Below are 22057 nucleotides of genomic sequence, written 5' to 3'. Positions count from 1 at the left end.
GCCGTGACGCAGCCCCTCTCCCCCCGGCCCCCCCCCGCCGGGCTGCCTTAAATCGCCTCCCTCCCCCCGCCGCCAGCCTTCTCCGCGGGGCCGGCTCCGCTCCCTCCCTCCGCAGCTCCCGGCCTCGCTTCCGAGGGGGCGGCAGCGCCGGGCCCCGCCGCTCGGCCCCTTCTCTTCCCTTCCTTCCTTCCTTCCCCTCCCTTCCCCCGGCCCGTGGCGGCGCCGGCGTCCGGAGGAATTTGTGCCCCGGCGGGGCGCGGGAGGCGGCACTGCCGCCGGGAGGAGGAGGAGGAGGAGGAGGAAGAGGGGGGGCAGCGAAGGCGGCTGCAGCGGGAGATGAGCCGCAGCGGGAGGACGGCGCGGTGCAGCCTTTGGCGGCGGGCAGCCCTGCCTCGGCGCCGCCGCTCCGCGCCCCTCTAGCCGGGGTGGGCTCTACCCAGCGCCGTCTGCACCGGCCCCGGCCCCAGCCCCAGCGAACAGGAGGAGATCCGCTCCAGCGCCCGACAGCGGGATCTGGGGCTTTTCCCGGATCGAGGTCGCCGTCCCCCGCCTCGGGCCGCGGCTCTGGCCCTCGCCGGGGAGGGCGGACCGGGGGGGTAACAATGGTGAAGTTTCTGGTGAGTTCTTGCTGCGCCCTGGCCGCCTCGGTGCTGCTCCGGCTCCGCCTCGGATCACGGTGAGGAGAAAATGAGCGAAGAGACGGCGGCTTCTAACAACGAGTAAGCTCCGCGCCGCGCGTGTCCGGGTGGCCGTGGGTCTGTGTGTCTGTCTGTGTCTGGCCGTGCGCGTTCACGCGTGGCCGTGTCCACACTGCGCATTTCGCTGGCGGAGGTGGAAGCCCCGAGGCTGCCCTTTGTGAGGGAGCCTGGTGCGCGGGGAGTGCCCAAAAAGCGGGCTTCGGTGAAGGGGGAGAGGCCGGCGCAGGTAAGGAGGCTGCGGGCAGGGGGCTCGCAGCGCCCGGGGAGGTGCGGGCACGGCCCGGCCCCGCTAGCAACCCACTGCTCGTAGACGTTTCGCATGGAAACTAGTGTGTGGGAGCTTCATCCTGCAGGAAACTGCTCCTGAATTTTAATTGGATGAGTCAGGCAGTGTAAATACAGCTTAAACCTACCCTAAAGCCCTGCTTTTTTTTTTTTTTTTTTTTTTTTTTAAATGGGCACTTGGGACTTCTTTTTTTTTTAAAAAGAGGAAGGGGACAGTTCAAGGATCTCTTAATATTTTTAACGTGACTGGTCTGGAGGAAATCCAGAGAATGTGTATGCGTGCGGCCGTAGCCCAGTGCATGTAATGGCTTAAAAAAAAATAAATACGGGGATAGGAGGGGGAAAATACTTGTCAGAAAATACGGGAGTTGTTTGTGGCCTGAAAAACAAGCAGAAGATATTTTGAAACTTTTGTTTTATGATTATTAGAAGAAAGTTGAGGTGCGTGGCTGCTCGCTGCCCGGCGGAGCTGCGCGGGGCGGCCCTCTCGTTATGAATGGTGCGGGGCAGCGCCCGAACACGGGTCGGGGGGAGCCGCTCCCTGCCGCGGGGGTCGGGCCCGAGGGGCGCCCCCCGTCCGCACCCCTTCCTCCCGTTTCCCTCCTCCCACCCGGCGCGGGGGCGACGATGCCCGCGAGCGCGCCCCGGGTCCCGGTAGGGCCGGGGTTGGGGTTGCTTTTGGGGTTGGTTTTGGGGTCGGGGCCGGGTTGGCGATGCGATGCGGGCCGCGCCACTGCGGTGTCAGCGGGGCCGGCGCTGGAGCCGCCGCCGCCGCCATGTTTTCTTTTTTGTGAATCGCTCTCATTTGCATACCACAATCTCCATTCATAAAAAAAAAAAAAAATAATAATGGGATAAAAAAAAAAAAGCGGCGGCACCGCCGACCTGCAGCCAAGGGCTCCTCGCGAGGCGTGCGGGGCCAGGCCCACCTTGCCGAGGAGCAGCGGGCGGCCGGGCAGCGGGCGGCGGGGGCCGGGGGCTCGCCGGGCCCCGCGGCGCTGCCGCTCGGCGCCCGTTGACGCGGTGCTGTGGGAAAGCGCAGCTCGGGGAGGTGCCGCGAGCACGTGACCCGCTCCATTCATAAAATACCTGGCTGCCCATTCACAGCGCGCCGCAGTGCCGGCGCCCAGCGGGCTCCCGGCCCGGACGGACGGACAGACAGACAGCTCGCATCCGTGAGGGGCTGAGGGGGTGCCGCAAAGGGTTGCCCCCTGCCCCTGTTGTCCGAGGGAGGGCTGCTTCGGTAAATGTCCCCGCGGCGCATTTACCTCCCCGGACCGCCCGGCCCCGAGGAGCTCTTCTCGGAAACCCCCGGGCCTCCCCCTCCGGCAGCGCTACCCAAACGTGGAACAGTGAAAACCGACCTCGGTGTAGGGACGTGCTTCCGAGCCGATTTTTGAACCGGTTTTTGGTCGTTTGTTCTTGACTGAGCTCTGCTAACTCGTGTCTGCATGGGAGCAGCGCAGTGTGGAAGGCAGGCGGGCACACCTAATGAGGCGGTTGCAAACGTTGCCTGGAAGAAATGCAGGCGACGCTGGAGGCTGCTACGTTGGTAGAGATCGGCAATGCAGCCTGTCGTGGGCTGTTTACTTTGAGAATTTGATTGCAGATCAGGTGTCAGCGCTTCTCCTTAACCTATACCTTCACAGAAAGCACCTCTAAAATATCAGAATTACAGAGGGATGTTTTTAACGTGGCATAAGCTATCCCGAGGTCAAAATACTAACTTTGGCTTTAAATATTCTGAAATGTGCCTTTAAAAATAGTTGAATGTAATTCAGCGATGAAGGATCACTACGGCAGGCAGTGCAGTGGTTTGATGCAACTGTTCTATGGTTGCCAGTGTTAAAATGGTGATGTTCATCACTCGTGAACACACTGTTTCATTATCTTAACAAATTATACTGAAGTGATCCTTAATTATACATTTGTGGAGTGGAGGAGGCTTTGTCGTTATCGAAGGCTAAGAGAACACCTGAAAGGTTACTGATCTTTACTTAAAATGAGAAAAGAAAGCTCACATGCAGCATTTAGTTTAAGTTAATCCGGTGTTGCTAAATGTATATAACCTAACAATGCATTATCAACAGCAGGGCTTTTTCTCACAGAACAGATATTTTTACTTCAGTTCTTAGAATATCAAAAGCAGCTCTAACTGGAGAGGAAAAAAAATATTTCTCAGTTTCCTTTGCTGTTTTGACAGCATTTCTGGCAAGGCCAGAGTCGTCATTCCTCTTTGGTTGATTTTGCACGTAGCACAGACTGCCACTGTAAATGGAGGAGAAACATGACTGAAGCTCTAAATAAATTCTTTGTGGAAATAGGGCACATCTACAAATTGAAATACATCGTATACTAAAAGTTCACTGTGTTTAATTGTATTGGTATAATTGATATCATCAATGGCCTTGATTTCATTAACAAATCTCTCAACATGCAACGGTGAATACGGGTACTTTGCAACACACTTGTGTCATTGTGGCTATCAGGAATATTCTGGTAATTGAGCATCATTCTTTGTTTATAAAACTTAGTTTCATGGAGTGAGACACAAAGATTTGTGGTGTCTAGAAATTGACCTCAGTTAATAATACTAAATTCTCAGTGTCTTTTAAGCTGTAATGTGTGGTGGGAAAGATTAATTAAAAAGCTGCAGTAAGGACTGTTTGGTTTCTTGTTGGCTGTGAGCACATGGAAGGCAGTTGTATAAAATTCTGATTGCTGTGGCTGAATCTTCTTCAATGTGATTTTTTGATTGTTCTTTTGATTGTGTTTGTCAGTTATGTGTTAGTTAACTGAGAGTACTGCTATACTTTTCCAGATGCATATCTGTATTTATTTCTTTTCCTTCGGTGATGTTCTGTGACCAGTGTGGTCAGTGTGAACAGAATGTGGTGCTCACAGATGCCATTAGTTTTTAAATGAAGGAATTAGTAGGATGCGTGGCCTTGTGGGTCAATCATGCAACTTAACATAATAATGTCAAAGTAAGCAGATCAGCAGGCACTGTACATGATTCCTAATTTGATGGCAGATTTTATTGGTGTCTGGAAACGCTGCTGGGCTTCAGTGTTGGGTAATACAGAAGAAATGTTACGTTATGTAGTGCCTATTCAGTAGGGATGAAGGATGATAGGATTAAGATGGAGTCCAAGTTGCTCCATGGAAAAGTAGGAGCGCTGCTTGTTGACTTTCCTCTGGGGTGCAGGTGGCTTCTTCTCTTTCTGAGGGAACGTCTGTGCTCCTGAATTGGATCTTGAGGGGTTTTTATGTACTGCGTTTGTATAGATTCAGGCTGTCATACATGAATCGTTCTGCTCCTCTGGTATAGGCAACCTCATGCTCATTTTCCTAGATAATTTAATTCTAATGCTGAGTATACCCTAATGCTGTGTGCTTAACAATATCTAGATCATGATGGTCTAAACAGCCTCACGTGTTGATTTGAAATAAAATTCTTGCCCTATTCATATATCTTCCTTGAATATTCATGAAGATACTTTTATGCTTCATATGGGCTTCAGAATTCCTTGTAGCACAAGCCCAAATGCTGAAAGATGAGCATGAGATCATATCTGAGACAGAGAAGCCATCTAGCTTGTTTTTATTAGTTCTGAAAGGATTTTAACATGTTTCAGCAGGCTAATTTTATTTCTGCTGCTGAGGGCATATACAGGCTTCAGAATTCTTCATCCCTTAATATAAGGAATTTGTGTTTAAAAAAAAAAATGTTTGTTTTGGGGGAAATGTCTTCTAAACCACTCAGTTACATGATGAAATCATTGAAATTCAGATATATTTTCTTTTGTGGGGATGGCTCTTTATTTAGAGTCCCTGGGAGGCTTTTCCAGTTTTGTGAATGGCTTCTTGCTGTCTCTTTGGCTTTATGCTACGCAGTGTTGTTCTGAAGGTGAAACTGAATTTACATATTACATAATCTGGAAGCCAAGACTTTATTTTTTTATTTAATTTTTTTTAAAGGTTCAACTTAGCAACATTACTTGATTATTGTGGTACTGCGTAAAATATGTTTTCCATCTGTTTCAGTGTAACTGGAACCTGTGATAACATTTGAATTTTGAAATGACAATTTTTTCATTGTTTGTTTGTTTAAAATCTAATGTGCCTGAGCTGTTAAAATGGCAGTGATGGCATCAGTGTATGCTTCAAAAGTAAAGATGTTTCTTGAAAGGAATATATCTTTACGGGATCAGAAGTCACAGGATTAAAGCTGAGGGCATTCATGGTGTTTTTAGGCTAAACACTGGCATTTTTCTTTTTTTTGTTTGTTTAGCCATTCTTGTGAACATTTGGGAAAATCATATGCATTGGTGATGACTTGATGGGATATGACAAACATCAGAAACAAAAAATACTATTCAGAATGATGATGCAAGTTGAAAAAGGAGACAACGGGAATACTTTTGTCAGTTTGTGTTTTTACCTCTGATTCTGATATAAAAAATAAACAAAACAAAAAACCTATGATGTGGTTTACGACATACATTGTCTTAAACTGAATTTTCTGATGCTTAAATGTTTGCTTTCTCCTTCTTACTGTTCTCTCCTGATTGAATGGGTTGCAGTTTCCTTAAAGGACCCAGAGAGCTTGCTGGGGGTTGCCATGTTGTTGAGGTTTGCTGTTTCTTTATTGGTGTTTTAAAAATGGCCCATATTTGTCTTTTTCCTCTCTGCTCACATGTTCAGTATTTAAGCAAACAGATTTTAACTAGCATAGCTTGCACAGCTACTGAACTGCTGGAATTGGTTGCAAACAAAAATTGAATGGATCTATCGTGGTTCCTCAAAATCTACTCCTCCTTTCCCTTGAAAATACTTGTTACTCAATCTGAAAGCTCTTCTAGTTGCAAAATACTTATTTAATGATTGGTGGCAATGTTTATGTCTTTATTAAAGTATTGTATTTTATTTTGCAATATTTGTATCATGTATTTGCAACATTTTTCTGTGCTTTGATACCTTGTTAGGGGTGTTCTCCACCCAGCCTTAGTATTCAGCAGAAATAATCTTCAGCAATACTTCTCATTTAAAGGAAGGAAGAGAACTGGGTGCTCTTTCAGTATGTTGTATTAACCAATATTTCTAGACTTAAGGCAATCCATGCTTTTTTTTTTTTTTTTTTTTTTTTAATTTACTTTTCCTATTCCTGGTAAGAGACTAAGTCTTCTGCTGATGATTAAAATATGATTTCATGAAATCTGTTGGCTGGCACTACTCCATGTGCATTTTTCATAAATGATGCAGTATCATGTCCTATACGGTAATGTTTTATGGTATACAGTACCATGGTAAACATGGTATATCTCTCCTCCTCTTTGAATGGTATCTGTTACAGAAGTCGGTCTCTAAGACTATGGTGGTTTTGAACAGCACCTACCTGTAAGAACTGAGCAGACATTTTATGTGCATGTTTGCACATCTTTTCCAGCTTATCTTATTCATTATGCTCATGCTGATGTTTCTTGTATGAATTTGTTGAGAAAATACTTATTTTTTTTTATATATATTCTCTGTGTTATATTCACTGTTCTATTTGCGACAAGAAAATATTTTATTTAAAAAAGCAAACAACAAAATTTTAGATATGCTGAGGGACAGAAAATATGCATTTGAGTGTTTTGAGTACTGAAATTGATTATAAATGTTCCTCTAATTAAATAATAGCAGACTTGTTGCACACTGTTGCAATCCATAATTCCCACTGCTCCAACTTAAAGCAGGCAAAGAATAAAATCCCAGTGCAGTCATGGTATCGATGTAAGGAGCTCACGCATTTTTGTCTTCAAGAATTCACTGTCATGTGATAGTAAGTACTTCAAACAAGGAAAATACACCATGGATATGAATATAAGTTTGGTAACAGCAATGCAGAACAGAGCATAAGAAAATACTTTTCTAATATGTGCTGCATGAGAATTGCCCAAATATATGCCACCAAAACATCTAAACCACATTAAAAACGAGGTGGTAAGTTATTCCCCCCAGATTCTTGTGGTTGAAAAATATGACCACTGTTCCATGGGATACTTTTGTTGGGTGAGGAAGTCCTGTAATCCATGCTTCTACTACAAGTCAAACACTTCAGCTGCTCTGCCTTACAGACATGATGTGAGCCATTTTGCTTGAATGGTTTGTGAGAGCAAGCTTCCTTAAAGTCTACGGAAAGTATTTTTTCTTAACAAATAATTAACAAAAAACAAACAAAAAAAAACCCTAGATCTTCCCCAAGAAGGTCTAATCACTGTTGCCACGTGCTCTTCTTCTTTGACTTGCACTGACAGGTTGCGACACTGACAGAAGTTTGCCGAAGCAAAAATGAAAGTGAGTTATTTCAGTTTTAGTGAAGTCAAACACTGTCAATAAACAAATGTAATGACAAGAAGTATCAGGAATTTCATTAGTAAAACAAATACTGAAAACTAAGGTGCAGTTTATTAAAAATTGCCACTGAAACTGATTGTCTAACCTAATTAAAGGCAGAATTGGCAAGAGAGAGTTCTTGGTGAAGGCTCCTGTCTGCAATTTTATTTTTTTTTTTCAGAAACTGCAGAATTGTTTTGGTGAAGTGGTATAAACCTTGAGGGCAGAAGTGACTTCTCTCTTTAACCTTTTGAAAAGTTTCAATAAGGGTAGTGAAAGGTGGGAGTACAGAGACAGCTCTGATGTAGGAATTTTTATGTAGCTTCCTCGAAACTTGTCAGCCTCTCAGACATGACGAAGTGCTCAGTGCCCTCAGGTATTTCTCTTCCTGAGCATGGCATGCTTGCTCTGGCTCCCAGTACAGCATGCCATAACGTGAAGCCTGCGACTGAGGCCAGTATCTGCTGAGCTTGGAGAGGAATGTGGTTTTAAAAGGTGTAGAGACTAATTCAGGAGTGGGAGTTGGGTCCCATGCCTCTAAAATAGGAAAATCTGTTTGCTTGTTTGTTTTCTAGGTGAGTGGCTGACCTTATGTATGAAATTTCTGTGTTTTTTAGCTCTAGTTCCTGGTCTGTACTCCCTTTAAGAACAAGAAAAATTGGAACTTTCTTTGTAGGGTAAACTTTACAATAGCACGTTTTGTCCCTCTTCAGGGGCAATTATCTATCTCATTACAAATATTGTTTGTAGTTTGAGTGCTGCTGATCTGTGCTGTGGATGTCATGGGAAAAAAAAATCTGTCTTCAGTCTTGCAAAATTTAAAAAAAAAAAAAAAAAAAAAAGGTAGTTTTTCGATTACTGGTTCCAGTATTATATAATGGGTGTGCTAAGAGAATGTAAAGTTGTAAAATGAAATGGTTGAGAATTTCCAAGCTTCCAAAGAGAAATTGTGAAATTATAATCCATGTGGCCAAGGGGTATGAATTTTGATGATTTTGATAATGAGACAGAGATAGCACTGTAATCACACAGCCTGGGTTCTGCTCTCAAACCTTCACACTAGGAAACACCCATTTTCCCTTTTTTCAGCCCCTTGCCTCACTTGTTGTTCATCCTGTGCCAGGAATGAGGGCAGCACCTTCTGATCAAGCACAGGTGGTTCTTTCTCATTGAAGACTGCATCTTAATAAGGGTGCAAATTCCGTAACTATTAATAATGAGAAGTAGAGCAATGTTCTTCTAACAGGCTTGTTAGATTTTATTTTTTTTTTGGCTTGGTTGTTTCTCCAGTTTCATCTGGTTTTAGTCTTTAATCTTCACATTTCAGCAATGGGAGTATTTCAGATGCTGGTAATATTACTGTAATTCTATCCAGACTTGTTGCCTGTTTCTTGTACCCCTTCTGCTAGCGTGATTTTCTTAATCCTTATCTGAAAGATGGGTTTCTCTTGGTTTTGTTGGTTTGGCTTGTTTTTTCCCCTCAGTTTGGAGGCTCTCTCTGTGAGAAGTTATTTGAGGGAGTAATATATTATGTTGAACTTTCCTTCTGCTTTACTTCTTCCAAGGCAGTAACAACGTCTGTTAGCAGAAGTCATGACACTGGCAGCTATGTACACCTTGCGTGTTAGCCATGGTGCCAGTTAGGCTGCTGACACAGGCACATGTGCTGTGGGGGCACCCACAGCCACTACCCCATCAGTGTTGGGCTGATCCCTAGCACACTACCTGTGTGCTCTCTGTATCTGTGCAAGCGAGCGGTTCCAGCTCAAAATATCTCCCATTGTCGTAGCTGCATGCAGCTTGAAGCATCTTTTCCCAGAGCCCCCGTAGCACCTTAAAATGTACGCACTTTGTTTCCATGGCAATGGGGAAGTATCGTGCACGTCGGCAGCCCCGCGTCAGGTAATGGAGGGTCTGCAGAAGGCAGCCCAGCATCTCCCTGGGGCATGCTACAGGAGCCACCTGGGTCTCACAGGGAGAGCAGGTGCTGCTCAACCTACAGGGCCTCTGTGGGGCCGAGGGGACCTCTTCAAATTGAGGTCAGAAGCTCAAGCAGTGTTGCCTTACTGCATGCTTTTAAGCACCTTGTGTCATGGTCTTAGGGTGCTCTGCAGGGGTTGAAGCGCCAACAGGCTTGTGCACAGGTGTTGCCAGTATGTTTGTCACCAGTGCATTAGCAGGTTTGGTTTTTGGTGAGCTTCTTTGGCTTCTGGAGCAGTTGTTTTCCACTTTGATTTCTCTCTTGCCTAGTCCTGCAAAGGGAGAATGCGTCCACGTTTATCCCTGTGAAGCAAGGCAGAAAACATGAGCTCTTCATATTACTCCAAATCTGGATGAAGAGCAGGTCTAGTAAAGGAAGTTATTCCAGAATAAGACATGAATTTAGAGTGCTGTAGTTTAGTACAGTGTTATTTCCTGTTGAGAGTCTTTATTCTCCTTCTGAAGTAAGTTGTGGTTAACTAGGGGAAAGCTGATACGCTCGGTTACCTGAGGAGAGGAGCTTTTCAGGTTCTTTTCTTCAGGCCTTTCCTTCTATGCTACACCTATTCAAACTCTAGCTCCGGTGGTTTTGTTATTTTGTTTTTTGTTTTGCCTTAGACATTTATTATTTGTGGGTGTGGGGTGGTTGTTGTTGTTCCTTGGGTTTTGCTTTCATTTCCTCCTAAAAGTGGTATATCTTTCTGGGTTTTGAAGTGGTGAGACCGTTTTGGTTTTTGTTTTTTCTTGGACGCTCTGGGACAGTACAAACAGAACCCAAATAAAAGTATGTGTTTCCTTTGTTGTAGAAAGACAAAATGCTTCATACACACTATGAGTTATGTGTATAGAATTGTGTGTAACCTCACTTCTGAACAAAATCTATAGATTAAACTCCTGGAATAACCAGAAAGAAGCTTACTGAATCTGTTACTGTTTCAGCTGGTTTTTAGGTGTGAGCAATTACTGGGAGGTACAGGTTTGGCTTTTTTGTCTTTCGTCTTATCTGTGCTGCATGAGCTTGATCCTTACCACTGAAGATAAAAGTGGAAGTAAAAGCTTTAATGTTTGGTCTTCGTGCTCCTTCCAACTTGTGGGTGCGAACAATGAGCTTTGATCGACATACCATCCCACATAAGGCATGATGATCCAAATCTCTGCCATGTGCTTCAGGAAGAGATTATTTCAGTAGAGAAGTTACAAGAGAGATCCTGTGTAACTTTTACATGTCGAAGGAAGGAAGGAGTATCATTTCTGAAGGGCCAGAGTGATTTTGACCAAATGTTTTCTAAGGTTGCTTCCCTGTTTGTTTCTCAGGCAGTGACAGCAATATCTGGGGGTGGGAGCTGAGTACTCTTAAAATATTCTGAAGAAATATTTAATTGTTTATAAAATTGAAAGATTGCTCTAAATCATTATGCTCTTTATCTTGCATTTGCTGAAGTGTAGAAATTGCCAGATGAGATGCACAAAACCACAGTCTGAGTGTTAAACCAAGTTTTCTTAGTGGTTGTCTCCTTAGGAAGTGTTGGTTTTGTTTTAGATAATTCAAAGTTGAGAAACGCTGCTGGTCTGGGACAAGAAGAACATAATCCTAATAATAACAACACACATCTGTGATTCAAGTCAGTTTAACTTAATTCTCAAGCTTCAGTGTCCAGGATACAAAACTATAATTCACCGTTTTCCACCCTAAAGTAAAAAATTAAGAATATAAATATACCGTACAATAGTACAAAAACACAAGGAGGCAATATGCCTTCTCTAGTAAACATTACTAAAAAAAATAATTTATTGCAAGGTTACATCCTGGGGTAGATCAGTAGTATATTTAGGTTACCAATCTTGCTACCAAATGGTTACCAAACAGTGCTAGTAAGCCTTTCATTAGGAAATTGGAGTACATATGTCAAGGAAGATTATAATTTTATTGTTTGCTAATTTAAAGGAGGATTGAAATAGTAGTGAAAGTCACTACAGCTGAAATCAATCACGTTTTTCAGCTTCTGGTAACTTGAAGAGTTAGTTATCTTCACCTTGTGAAGCCCATATGTTATCTTGGACACCAAAGCCAGAAAAGAAACCAGCAAGCAGCTGAGATGTCAGTCAGTGCCTCCAGTGGTATCTGAGCATTTTAGGGGAGGGTTGTTTATACATGGCTTTACTTCTTGTGAAGTTGAAGGTTTACTTCTTGGCAGTGTACAAAATATTTGAAGTTTATCAGAGGTAAGTGTAACATCTTTGGCAGAGCGCAGATTTCACAGTATCTGCACTGAGTGTAACCCTATAGTAACATGACCTGTTTTCTACTTTTTTTCTTTGCCTCAATTATAGTTAGGCATATTTACAGTGGAGAAAGCGTAACTGTCATTTCCCAGTTTTAGCATGAACATCTATCTATGATCTAGGGTGTGTTTGAGAGGACTTCTTTTTGTATGCTCCCTTATTTTCCTGTATTGTCAAAAAGGTATATTTTATTCTAAAGAAATGTAATCTTAGTAGTTAAATTGAAAGGTGCCATTCAAGTTTTTGTCATTGACTAGGAAAATCAGTTTGTTGTATCATTTTCAGTTAGGATTCAAATTTTGTTGTCTTTATTTAAACGGGAAAATGATGTTCTTCAAAAGACTTTCTGCTTTCCTCTGCTATGAGTTTTGTCAGAGAATGCTTCTTTGGAATATATCCTTTGGCAATAACAGTGCCGGTCTAAAAGTAGCAAGTTCTCTTAGTCTGACCTTTTCTTAGTGCATTACTTCAGTACATCTCAGGAAGTTCAGATTGATACTTCTCAAGGTTAAAATTGGCAGATAGTATTTGTATGCCTTCAACCTCCACAGAGAGCATGATCAGAAATTGTTCTAATGTGTCAGTGGAAGTAGGCAGGATTACATATTACCTCTGTATCTTTTTTCATTTTTTTTTTTCCTAATGACAGAACTTCTGTTTATTAATCTCCTGTCTTGTGAACTCCATTACATACCATGTTCTTCACAAATTAAAATGTTTTGAGTGTGGATTATTAATTTCAATCTGTAGCCTTGCAGTGGCACTTCACAAATCTAGTTGTTGAGGCTGCTACCAAGTGAGGTTCCAAGATCCACAGGAGATGAGATGAATTCAGTATTACTGGTAGCATTTGAGAGTGCATGAAGTTATCTGTCTCTAGTTCTGAAGGTCTGGAAGTTGATATTCCTTTGTAAAGCTATGCAGGACAGGGGTATTCACAAGCAAATCTGCATAATTATGATGTGTAGTTTTTTGTTTTTGTTTTAAGAGGTGTTAATCTGAACTTCTTTTTAAAAGCCTTTCCCAAATAGTATGAAGTTTTGTTGTTGTATGACTGATAGGTCCTAGAGGTGGGTTTGTTTTATTGGGTTTTGATAGACTATTTACATAAGTTGAAATACTTAACTCTTCAGAATGCTTTTTTTTTTTTTTTTTTTTTTTTTTTTAATCCTTTCTGTCAAACTGTGAAGTGTTTCAGTATAAGGTAAAGTTACATAAGTACACAAGCCCTTTAAAATAGAAATAAAAAGAATTCCATTAATACCCAGCGTTTCACCAACACTGACAAATCCAGTTTTCACTGAATAAACAGCACTGGTGCTGTCATTTTGACACACAAAATAACTTTGCCTCTATGTAGTTAATAGCCACCTCTTAAAGCATCTAAAGCAAATTTACAGTTGAGATTAGTTAATGAGGGAGAGTGGGAGTAGATTTATTTGAAATCCACTGAACTTAACTGCTCACTTGTTTGCTTTTTAATGGTAAAGCAGATCTGTGGTTTGAAACAGTTTGGGGAAGTTTTTGTGACAAAGAAGATGATGGTCAGAACTACCTTAAAGCTGCAAAAGGGTCAGCTAAAATTTTTCCTCTCTGAGTTTGACATTGCTTAGAAATGACATTGGAAATCTCCCTTTGAAAATGTTCGAGAAACGCGAGATATTGAAGCTCTTCAGAGATGGTCTATTTGCCCGAAGCATTTAGAGGACATTACAAAACAGTAAAATACAGCACTAAATCATTGCTATTTTAAGATGTTAATGCTTTACATAAAAATGTAAGAATTGCTGTAAAGGATCTGACAAAAATTCTTGTTGACATCCTTTCTCTGACTTCTCCCACTTGCTATACATGGTTAAATTCCATGCATATCCGTTTCCTCGTCAGGATGGATTATATTATTTGTTCCTTGATTCCTTGTTGGAAAATTTTACCTTGTGGTTGTCTGGTAGTACTTCATTTTTGCTTTAGTAGCAGTCTAGCTTTAGATGGTGTATCTGTTCTCAGAGTAAATGTTGTGTTCTCAGGCATTTGGAAGTTGAAGTAAGCTGAAACTGCTATGCCAGATCATTCAGTTTCAGTCTCTTGGTACACTTAGTTTGCTGTTCATGTTTGTGTATTAGAACTTGAAATTAGTTTTAGTATCTAAATGGATTGTTTCAGAGCATTGTGTACTGCATGGATATTTCTTTTCTCGAAACAGTTCGTTTCACAAGAACCACGTGAATAAGGTGATGAGATGAAACAGCAGTGCTTCCAGTAGCTACACAAGGTTCAAGGGGAAAACATATCAATTCAGGTTTTGTTAGGAAATGTATTGCATTTATGTTCATGTCAGTGTCAACAGCTTGCTTTCTGATGTAAAGTAATATCCTACTAGGAGGAGAAAGGAAATTGGCAGTACAGGCACTCTTGGGCTTTGGCCTTGAACGAGCACCTCCTGAAGTGGGAAGGGGACTTCTGTGCCCTCTCCTTCAGTTTCCGGGGCAGGCAGGGCTGGCTCATGAGTGCTTCCAAGCTGCTTTGTTTCTACCTCAGCTATCAGAAGGGCAGTTTCATTATGCTTCCAAGACTGTGCGTGCTTATTGTCAGATCTAACCTACTTTGTGAGATGCAGCTTCACACTAGATACGTAGTCTGAGATGCAACGAGAAGGCTTCTAGATTTTAGAAGTTAAATATATCCATATTTATCTCTGTGTTCCATAGGTCGGTCTGTCATTTTTATACCTGAAACAAAATGTATTTAATAGAAATTGATTGAATGAAAGGAATTTCTCTTTGTTTGGGCCAAAGCAATACAAACTGTAAATGTGAAATTGTATTCAATTATGATAGCTGCCAAGTATTTTAAATTACTTTTCCCCCTTGTTGCTATTAGTATTGTTGAATTTCTTATACGCGGTTTCTCAGAAGTAAATTGTACCTTAAATCTTGCTGCACACAATGCTTTCTCAACTGTAAAATCTCAAAGATGTATCATCAGCAAATCCGTCTCATTTTTTTCAAGGTGGGATTAAAGAAAGGAAGGTATCTCATGGAAAAAAATTGAGTGAAGCAGGGGGAAAAATGGCAGGGTGAGTAAATGTGCTGTGAGAGCTACCTGTGTCTACAAAGTATATTAATTCTTCTCCCCTTCTTAGAGCTGGGCCCCCTGCAATAGAGGTCTCAACCCCAGCCGGGGCTGGCAGGAGTGGTGCTGCCTGTGGGAGGTTATGGATGCTCTGTGTGCAATTCTCGGTGGCGTTGGCACTCGCCAAAGCTCCCTCTTTTTGCTCGAGTTTATCCCTACTGGAAGTTAAAATGAAAGGCAAAAGAGACAGGAAGACAATGCTGAAAAGAGGAAAAAGACTGACAAGTAAGGAGAGAAATCTAAGGCCTAGCTTTAGGTATGCATTTAAAAGTCAATTAGGCAAACTACCAGCATTAGGTTTCTAAAATTATTTCAGATGCCTGTCTTGTTATTTGATAGCTCTTCTTGTAGCAGACTTTTAATTTTTCTTTCATTGAAGTATAGTACAGTGAACATTAGAGTCCTTTATTAACACTGTTTCTCGTATTGAGTTATTGCCCTGTCACCCAGTGCATTAGGTTCTAGAAAAATACCTAGTAAACCCCCCTGCCTAATTGATGTGCTGTTTGGAAGCTATAGATAGTTTGTCTAAGAACTGCTTCCAGTCCATGGTGGAATCCATGGCACTAGTAAGAAGGCATTTCTAGGCAATTTTTATAGGCTTTATTCATTAGCTCTCTTGCTAGTTTAAAAGAATGCCCATACGCTATTCTGAGATTTTAAAGAAAATGCAAAGAGAAGTTTAAATGTCTCTGTGGGCTCTGCAGCTGCCATTCTGTATATGACGAGTGACAGGCTTCACCAGAGCTCCTGCTTCTGAAGGCAGGAGACCACGATTCTGAAACACGTTATAGCGGTGTTATTTATATCCTGCCAAAAGCAATTATCCTGCAAGGCTTATAAATATGTGTTAGCATTTGTGTGTGTGATAAACTCTGTAGACTTCCACAGAGATCTGTAGGTCTACTCAGACTGATATATTTAAATTTTTGCAGGACTGAAGCCCAAATACTTGCATAAAAAGATGTTTCTAGTGCAGGCATATGCTGATTATTCAGTAGTGCATGGCAGAAGTCTTTCTTTGGGACGGGTCTTTCATGATTAGGCTTATTATTAGTTTTATTATTATTTTTATTTTATTATTAGTTTTTAGTATTATTAGTTTTTACATTCAACAGCATTTGATAAGAGTTGTTTTTAAGAAATATGTTTTGATCCACGAGGATATTTCCAACAACTTCTAAGCTTTAAGAGCCCTTATCTGTCTAAGAACCCCATTTTTAATTCCTGTGAATCCTGTATTTCTCGATGAAGATTTATTTATTTTTATTTATTTTTTTTTTACTCCTTAAAAGTGCCTTCAGTTTAACTGACCCTAAAAGTGGTCTTGTTCTGCACAGTGTCTTTTCGTCACCCTGTGACTGAAAATGAGCTCCACTGTTGGAGGAAAAGGCCTGTGCTTTGGATCTCGGCTACCAAATAGAGCAGCTTTTCTGTTCACCCCGCAGCTGCTGTTACTCATTCTGCAACTGCTAGAGGATGGGCAAGTAACCATCCTCATACGAGACAAAAATATAACTCCATTAGTCAGCTGGCGTGGGTTGTTGAAGCAGAAGTGCAGGCAGTATTTTCTCCTGGTGGAGAAAAATCCATCACATCCTATTAAAGTTGCCATTAGCTGACTATGGGGGAATGTACATTTCCTGAATCCGTGATTGCCTGTTCTCCTTACTTTGATGGCTGTCTACTTTAAAACTTGTAATTTAGTCATAACTATTATAAGATCATGTTACATCTCTGGGGTTAAATCTATTTGACATATAATCTGTCTGAGAAAAGCCCTTAAGAAATAATGGTGCTTGACACTAACTGAACCTTAAATTATTGTGGCGTGAATTAGAGAAACTTGTTTCTAAAGAGGTTTGGTGAGCTTTCTGAAATCTTTATCACCCTGTTGGACTTCTGCATTTTTAATATTTTAATTTTAACTTTTAGACTACTTAATATTTTAACTCGTTGCTGTTAAACATCGATTTCAAGATTTCTTTTGGAGTTTTTTTAACAGTTGTTTTCTGAATATTGGAAATTTAACAGGCTAGTGACATCTTCTACTTGCCAGTGTTAAGTGTAAGGCTTAAGTGAGGGAGAGTTAACACCCTTAAGCTTTTTCACAGTAGCATTTGAACCTTTTTAAGTTTTTGGATCTTAATCGTTGTAATTCAGAACTATAACAAAAAGCAGAACCAAGAAAATAAAAAGGTTCCTTCATGTAATTGCTGCTTATCAGGTACAAGAAAATTATTTTTCTTTGTTATTCTGGAAGTAGCAATCTTTAGTCATGGCTACAGGAGTGTTACAGTAAATCATTTGCATCTTTAGGGCAAGTACAGCTGTGGTTAGGTTTCCTCTTAATTTAGGGCTCAATTGTGTTAAAATCTTAGCCACCCGATTCCTTATCTCTGTCCTTTTTTTTTTTCTTTTTTTTTTCTTTTTTTTTATGAACTGTGCACAGATAGAAATGTTTGAATTTCTTAATTTCCAGAGGGATAAATATTTGACCTTAATGTAGTGTGGATGGTATTAATATAACAGGTGTCACGATCTGTGATTGCACTTTACAGGTGTACTAGCACCTGTAAATTAAAGGCAGAACAATGTCAATCATACCGTGTAAGGCCCGTGTCTGTCTCTATATTATGTACAACATTAAATCTGAAGAAGAAATGAAGCAATGGCAAGCTACAGTCAAGCTTCAATTCTTATTGTAGTTATATTTTATTTTAGACAGGCCCCAGGTGTATGTCCAGTTAGTTGGCAGTCACCTGTCTGTGTGGGTTTTTTGCCCTTTACCCTTAAGCTGCTTTTGGTTTGCTCATCTCTCCCCATGATAAATTTGCTTCTTGTTCTCAATAAGCTATCTATATGATATTAAAGAAGTTCAAAACGTGATACTGAACAGTAAAGTCAAAGTAAGTGTCCTGGTTTCAGTTAGAACAGAATTAATTTTCTTCCTAGTAGCTGGTGGAATGCTGTGTTTTGGCTTAGGATGAGAAGAGTGCTGATAACACCCCGATGTTTTAATTGTTGCAGAGCAGTGCTTATACCAAGCCAAGGACATCTCAGCCTTTTGCTCTGTCCTGCCAACAGGCAGGCTGGGGGTGCAGTAAGAGCTGGGAGGGGACAGACCCAGGACAGGTGACCCAAACTAGCCAAAGGGGTATTCCATACCATCTGACGTCATGCTAAACAATATATAGGGGTGGCTAGCCGGGGGGAGGGGGCCGGACTGCTCGGGGTTAGGCTGGGCATCGGTCAGCGGGTGGTGAGCAATTGCATTGTGTATCACTTGTTTGTACATATTATTAGTAGTAGTACTATTATCACCATTGTATTATTATTATTATTATTATTATTATTATTGTTATTATTATTATTATTGTTATTATTATTTTCCTGTCTTATTAAACTGTCTTTATCTCAACTCACGGGCTTCACTTTCCATTTCTCTCCCCCGTCCCAGAGAGGGAGGGGGAGGGTGAGTGAACGGCTGCGTGGTGTTTAGCTGCCGGCCAGGTTAAACCACGACAGTAAGAAAATTAGATTATTGTGTTATGCAAATATAATTTAATTACTTAATGACTCTACAAGTTTAATTCAACTCTTTATTAAAAAGTAAAAATTGTGCAGTTCTAGCTGAGGGAGCTGTTTTCTGGCAAGTCAGCTTCCTGTATGTTCATTTAAGTAATGTTTGCTAAACTTTGGTATGGCAAGGTAGACAAAGTTTTGTACCATTTTACTCAAAATAGTTGGTTGCCATGCTAAAAAATGTTGTAAAATTTAATTATTACTTTGTAAGATTGAAAATCAAGTCTCTATAACAATCTGTTTTTAACTTTAAAGAAAAGGAAATGAGCAAGATCCTATTCCATTGTATTTGATCACATTACCCCATTTTACCAAAGAGCTAAATACAACTTTACATATGCAAAGGTTGTGCCCCTGTGAGATGCCTACACGTTCTTGTTGAGCCTGGGTAATGGGATTTCTCGTGAGGTCCTGTGACTGAGGGTTGGGTTTTATTGGATTTTTGCACTTTGGTGTTCAATAAAATGTTTAAAATCCATCCTGATGTGATTCTGGTTGGCCTGCCTCAGTCTATCAGGTTCCAGGCAGCAACAGAGGACTCTTTTCAGCTTTCAACCTTTCCCTTCAGCTTTACTTTCTTGTGAGCAGGATCGTCCTCTGCATGTGTTGTTCATTAAACAGGTACTGTTTTTCATTTAATATGTAATTTTCCTCAAGTCAGAGCCTTCCTGTGTGCTGAATTATAAATCCTAGTCTTCAGTTTTTCTCCAGCTACTCCAAGTTGCATGTAGGCAGCCGGCTAGTTTTGTGTACAAGGGAGAGAAAACCTGGAGCATGCTGTAAATGTCAGTAATGTCAGCTGTAAATGTAAAAGTATGAATGTGTGTGTGGATATGGCAAGTGTCTTGCTGTCCTGAAGAATTCTGGAAGCAAAACGTTACCTCAATCAATGGGCAGAATTTAGGAACTGTTCTGTGTGGATGCAGAAACGTGAGCGCTCTGTATCTGTAGCTCTCTTTTATCTTGATCTCTTTGGATTGGGCTGTTAGGGAGCTTGTTTTGCCTCGTACAAATTGTAAGAGATTGCCATATGGTCTGGTATAGTTCATGTACACAACTGTGATCCAGTAGAGGAAAGGCAAACTCCCTACCCCCCTACTGCTGTTTCAGAGAGGAACAGACAGGAGGAAGTAGGAGTGAGAACAGATTTCTGGATAGATTGGTAGGCAGCGGGGTGAATTCTTAGCACTTCCCACCAGAAGTTTATTCTAATAGCATCAGTTCTTAACTGTGTAGCTGCTGCTTGGGAAGCTGGAACGTAAGGATCAAGAGCAAATGAATAAACACACTTATAGGGCTTGTTTCAAGTCAGAATGGTAAAATAATTTACTTATTATTCTGAAACAAGGCTGCAGTGCTTTCAGCCTCTAGCTTGATTTTTATTTTTTTTTTTAAGTGCAACTGAATGTTAGCACTAATAGATATATCTAGAAAACAGTTGTAGCAGTGTACTGGCTGAATGAGATTTGGCTAAGATGCACACCTGGTGGTGGAAGTGTGTGCTTAGTATATCCACATTGATTGAAATAGGTCACATGCAAGAGGAAATTTTTCTTGTTTTCTGGGCCTTTTAAAGGAAAGGGGTAATTTTGAGTAGATTTCCAATACTACATAGAAGGAACAGATGGATTTTTATGTTAGACACCCTGCTACTCCATTGGTCATCAGCTTCAGATTGATTTAAACCAGAGTTAAAGTAGTTTAAAGGAAAGGGGGCTGGGGGAGAACCATTTAGAATTAAAATTTATATATGGAATAGAGAACAACTTTTATGCCTTTCCTCTGGATTAAAGGTGAATTTATATAAATGCAAAAATAATAGCAATAACATAAGCTTTTAAATCTGTAAATCTGCATTTCTCGTGATGAAACTTTGGGCTTCATTTTGGGCCCCCTCTGAAAGGGGGAGTTACCTTTGTTTGCATTCACCAACAATGCCTTTGCCTTAGATCTGAGGAGAATGACTGCAGGTGATTTGGGGCACTGATCTGTCAAAGCAATGTTTTTGGGTTGTTGGATTTTCTGCTTAGGTTGCGCAACCAGCTCTCTTCACCGTTGCATAATAGTTTGAGCTAACACAAAGGAAGAAGCAGAATTGTGCCCCGAGACTGAGGGAGGAGAAAGGGGTAGGGATTCATTCATGCTGGATTTAGGTGAGCAGGTTTAGTTGCCTTCCTATTATCCCACAAGATCAAATAATTTTTGCTGCAAACCTACAAATGCTGAATCACTGGTAGAATTCTGTGTATATGACTGTTTAGACAACTCCTATGAATAAAATCTTACAATTAATCAGGAGGTCTGAAAATGAGAGTTGTATATATCATTTATGTGCTCTGCATGGTATACTGTACTCCTACCTTATGACTATTCAATGGAGCATCGCCCTTTAATTTGTCTCATGGAGATGCATAGTCTGTCTGTGTCAAAATGCTTGCATGAGTATAATCTGGAAGCTGCTTTTCTTCTGAGTGCCAGTGTACTGGAACTCAGTGTTGAAAGCTTGAAATTCATGAGGTTTGTATTTCCTTGCATTCTCAACAAATACTGAATAACCTTCTGTAAATAATGATCCTTATTAAAGGATGAATACATGAAAACCCTTCAAGTTTTGCAGCTACTTTTTTCTTCTTTTGAGGAGAGGAGATTTGTATTTCCTCTCCCTTATGTGCCTGGCATAATAATGCAGGAGCACAAACTAAAGAAGTGGTAACAAGCAGCAGTGGTTCATGATGCCAACAGCACTGCAGTTTGGAAAATATGTTGTACCACTAAATTAACCAGTCTCAATTAAAATGTAAAGAATCTACACCACAAATTGTTCACTACTGGTATAGTCATCTTTATCTTTTTTTATCCCTTAAAATGAATAAATGTTTTCTAGCAAAAAGGTCAGCTGTCAAATTTTCTAGGTTGTTCTTAAAAGCTACTTTTCTATTTTAAAACTTTTTTTTAATTATTATTTTAAAGGAAATATCCTTTAATGATCATGATTGTAAAATGTATCAGCGAAGATGAGCTGGTGAATCACTTCAAACAAATCATATTTGTATGTTAAACTTTATTCAAAATGCTGGTTGCCATAATTCCTTTCCATTAAAAAGGTCCAGATTTGGTGTTCTTAAGCTTTGCTAAGCCATTGGAGTTTGGATCCAGACTTCCTAATTTGTACAGTAAGGCTACAAACTTTAGTATTAATTTACTGTAATATTATTAAGAGTAAAATTTTGGTTTTAATCTGCAGCAAGATAGTACTTATTATACTGTTTCAGGTGGATCAGTTATATCAAAATTTAAAGTTACAAGCATGTGCTTGTAATTGATTCTCATATTGTGATGTATTTTCAGTTGTATTTCCCAAAAATTGTGTTTTCATTGCCTCTCAGTTTTCACCACATTGTGGGATAAACTTTTTGCAGTGTTCAGAAGATCCATTTTCTGTGCTACCAGAGCTAATCCCCTTGCATCATCTGGAATCAAGAGGGCTTTCCCTTTGTGTATTCAGTCCTTACATAAAGGAAACTCAGTCTATTTTGTTAGCATGTAAACTGGGATTTACTAAATACAATGAAGGCCAAAACTTCTAGCAGTAAGAATTTAGAGAAAGTAAATGTATGTTTCTTGGGAGGAAGAAAACTATTCATAACTGCCTTACACGTTTGGTGCTCATCATTCCACATGTATGAAGCCAGAAAAGGGAACATTTAAGATTT

The 22057-nt window shown here is 40.8% G+C and overlaps 1 protein-coding gene across 2 annotated transcripts in view; it reads left to right on the top strand.

The window, feature by feature from the left end:
- The first annotated feature begins 491 nt into the window (after positions 1 to 491).
- Positions 492 to 22057, top strand: part of SPRED1 (sprouty related EVH1 domain containing 1) — a 61956-nt gene continuing 40390 nt past the window's right edge. The window contains exon 1 of one of the 2 annotated variants that reach the window (XM_032187770.1): positions 492 to 719. In XM_032187770.1, the coding sequence (XP_032043661.1) occupies positions 688 to 719 (32 nt within the window). In that variant the 5' untranslated portion in view covers positions 492 to 687. The remainder of the gene's footprint in view (positions 720 to 22057) is intronic. The other variant, XM_032187771.1, reaches the window with a different exon arrangement.

Source organism: Aythya fuligula, chromosome 5, assembly GCF_009819795.1.
Source record: "Aythya fuligula isolate bAytFul2 chromosome 5, bAytFul2.pri, whole genome shotgun sequence".
NCBI lineage: Eukaryota > Metazoa > Chordata > Aves > Anseriformes > Anatidae > Aythya > Aythya fuligula.
The sequence above is the reverse complement of the archived record's forward strand: the minus strand, read 5'-3'. Positions and strand labels throughout refer to the sequence as shown.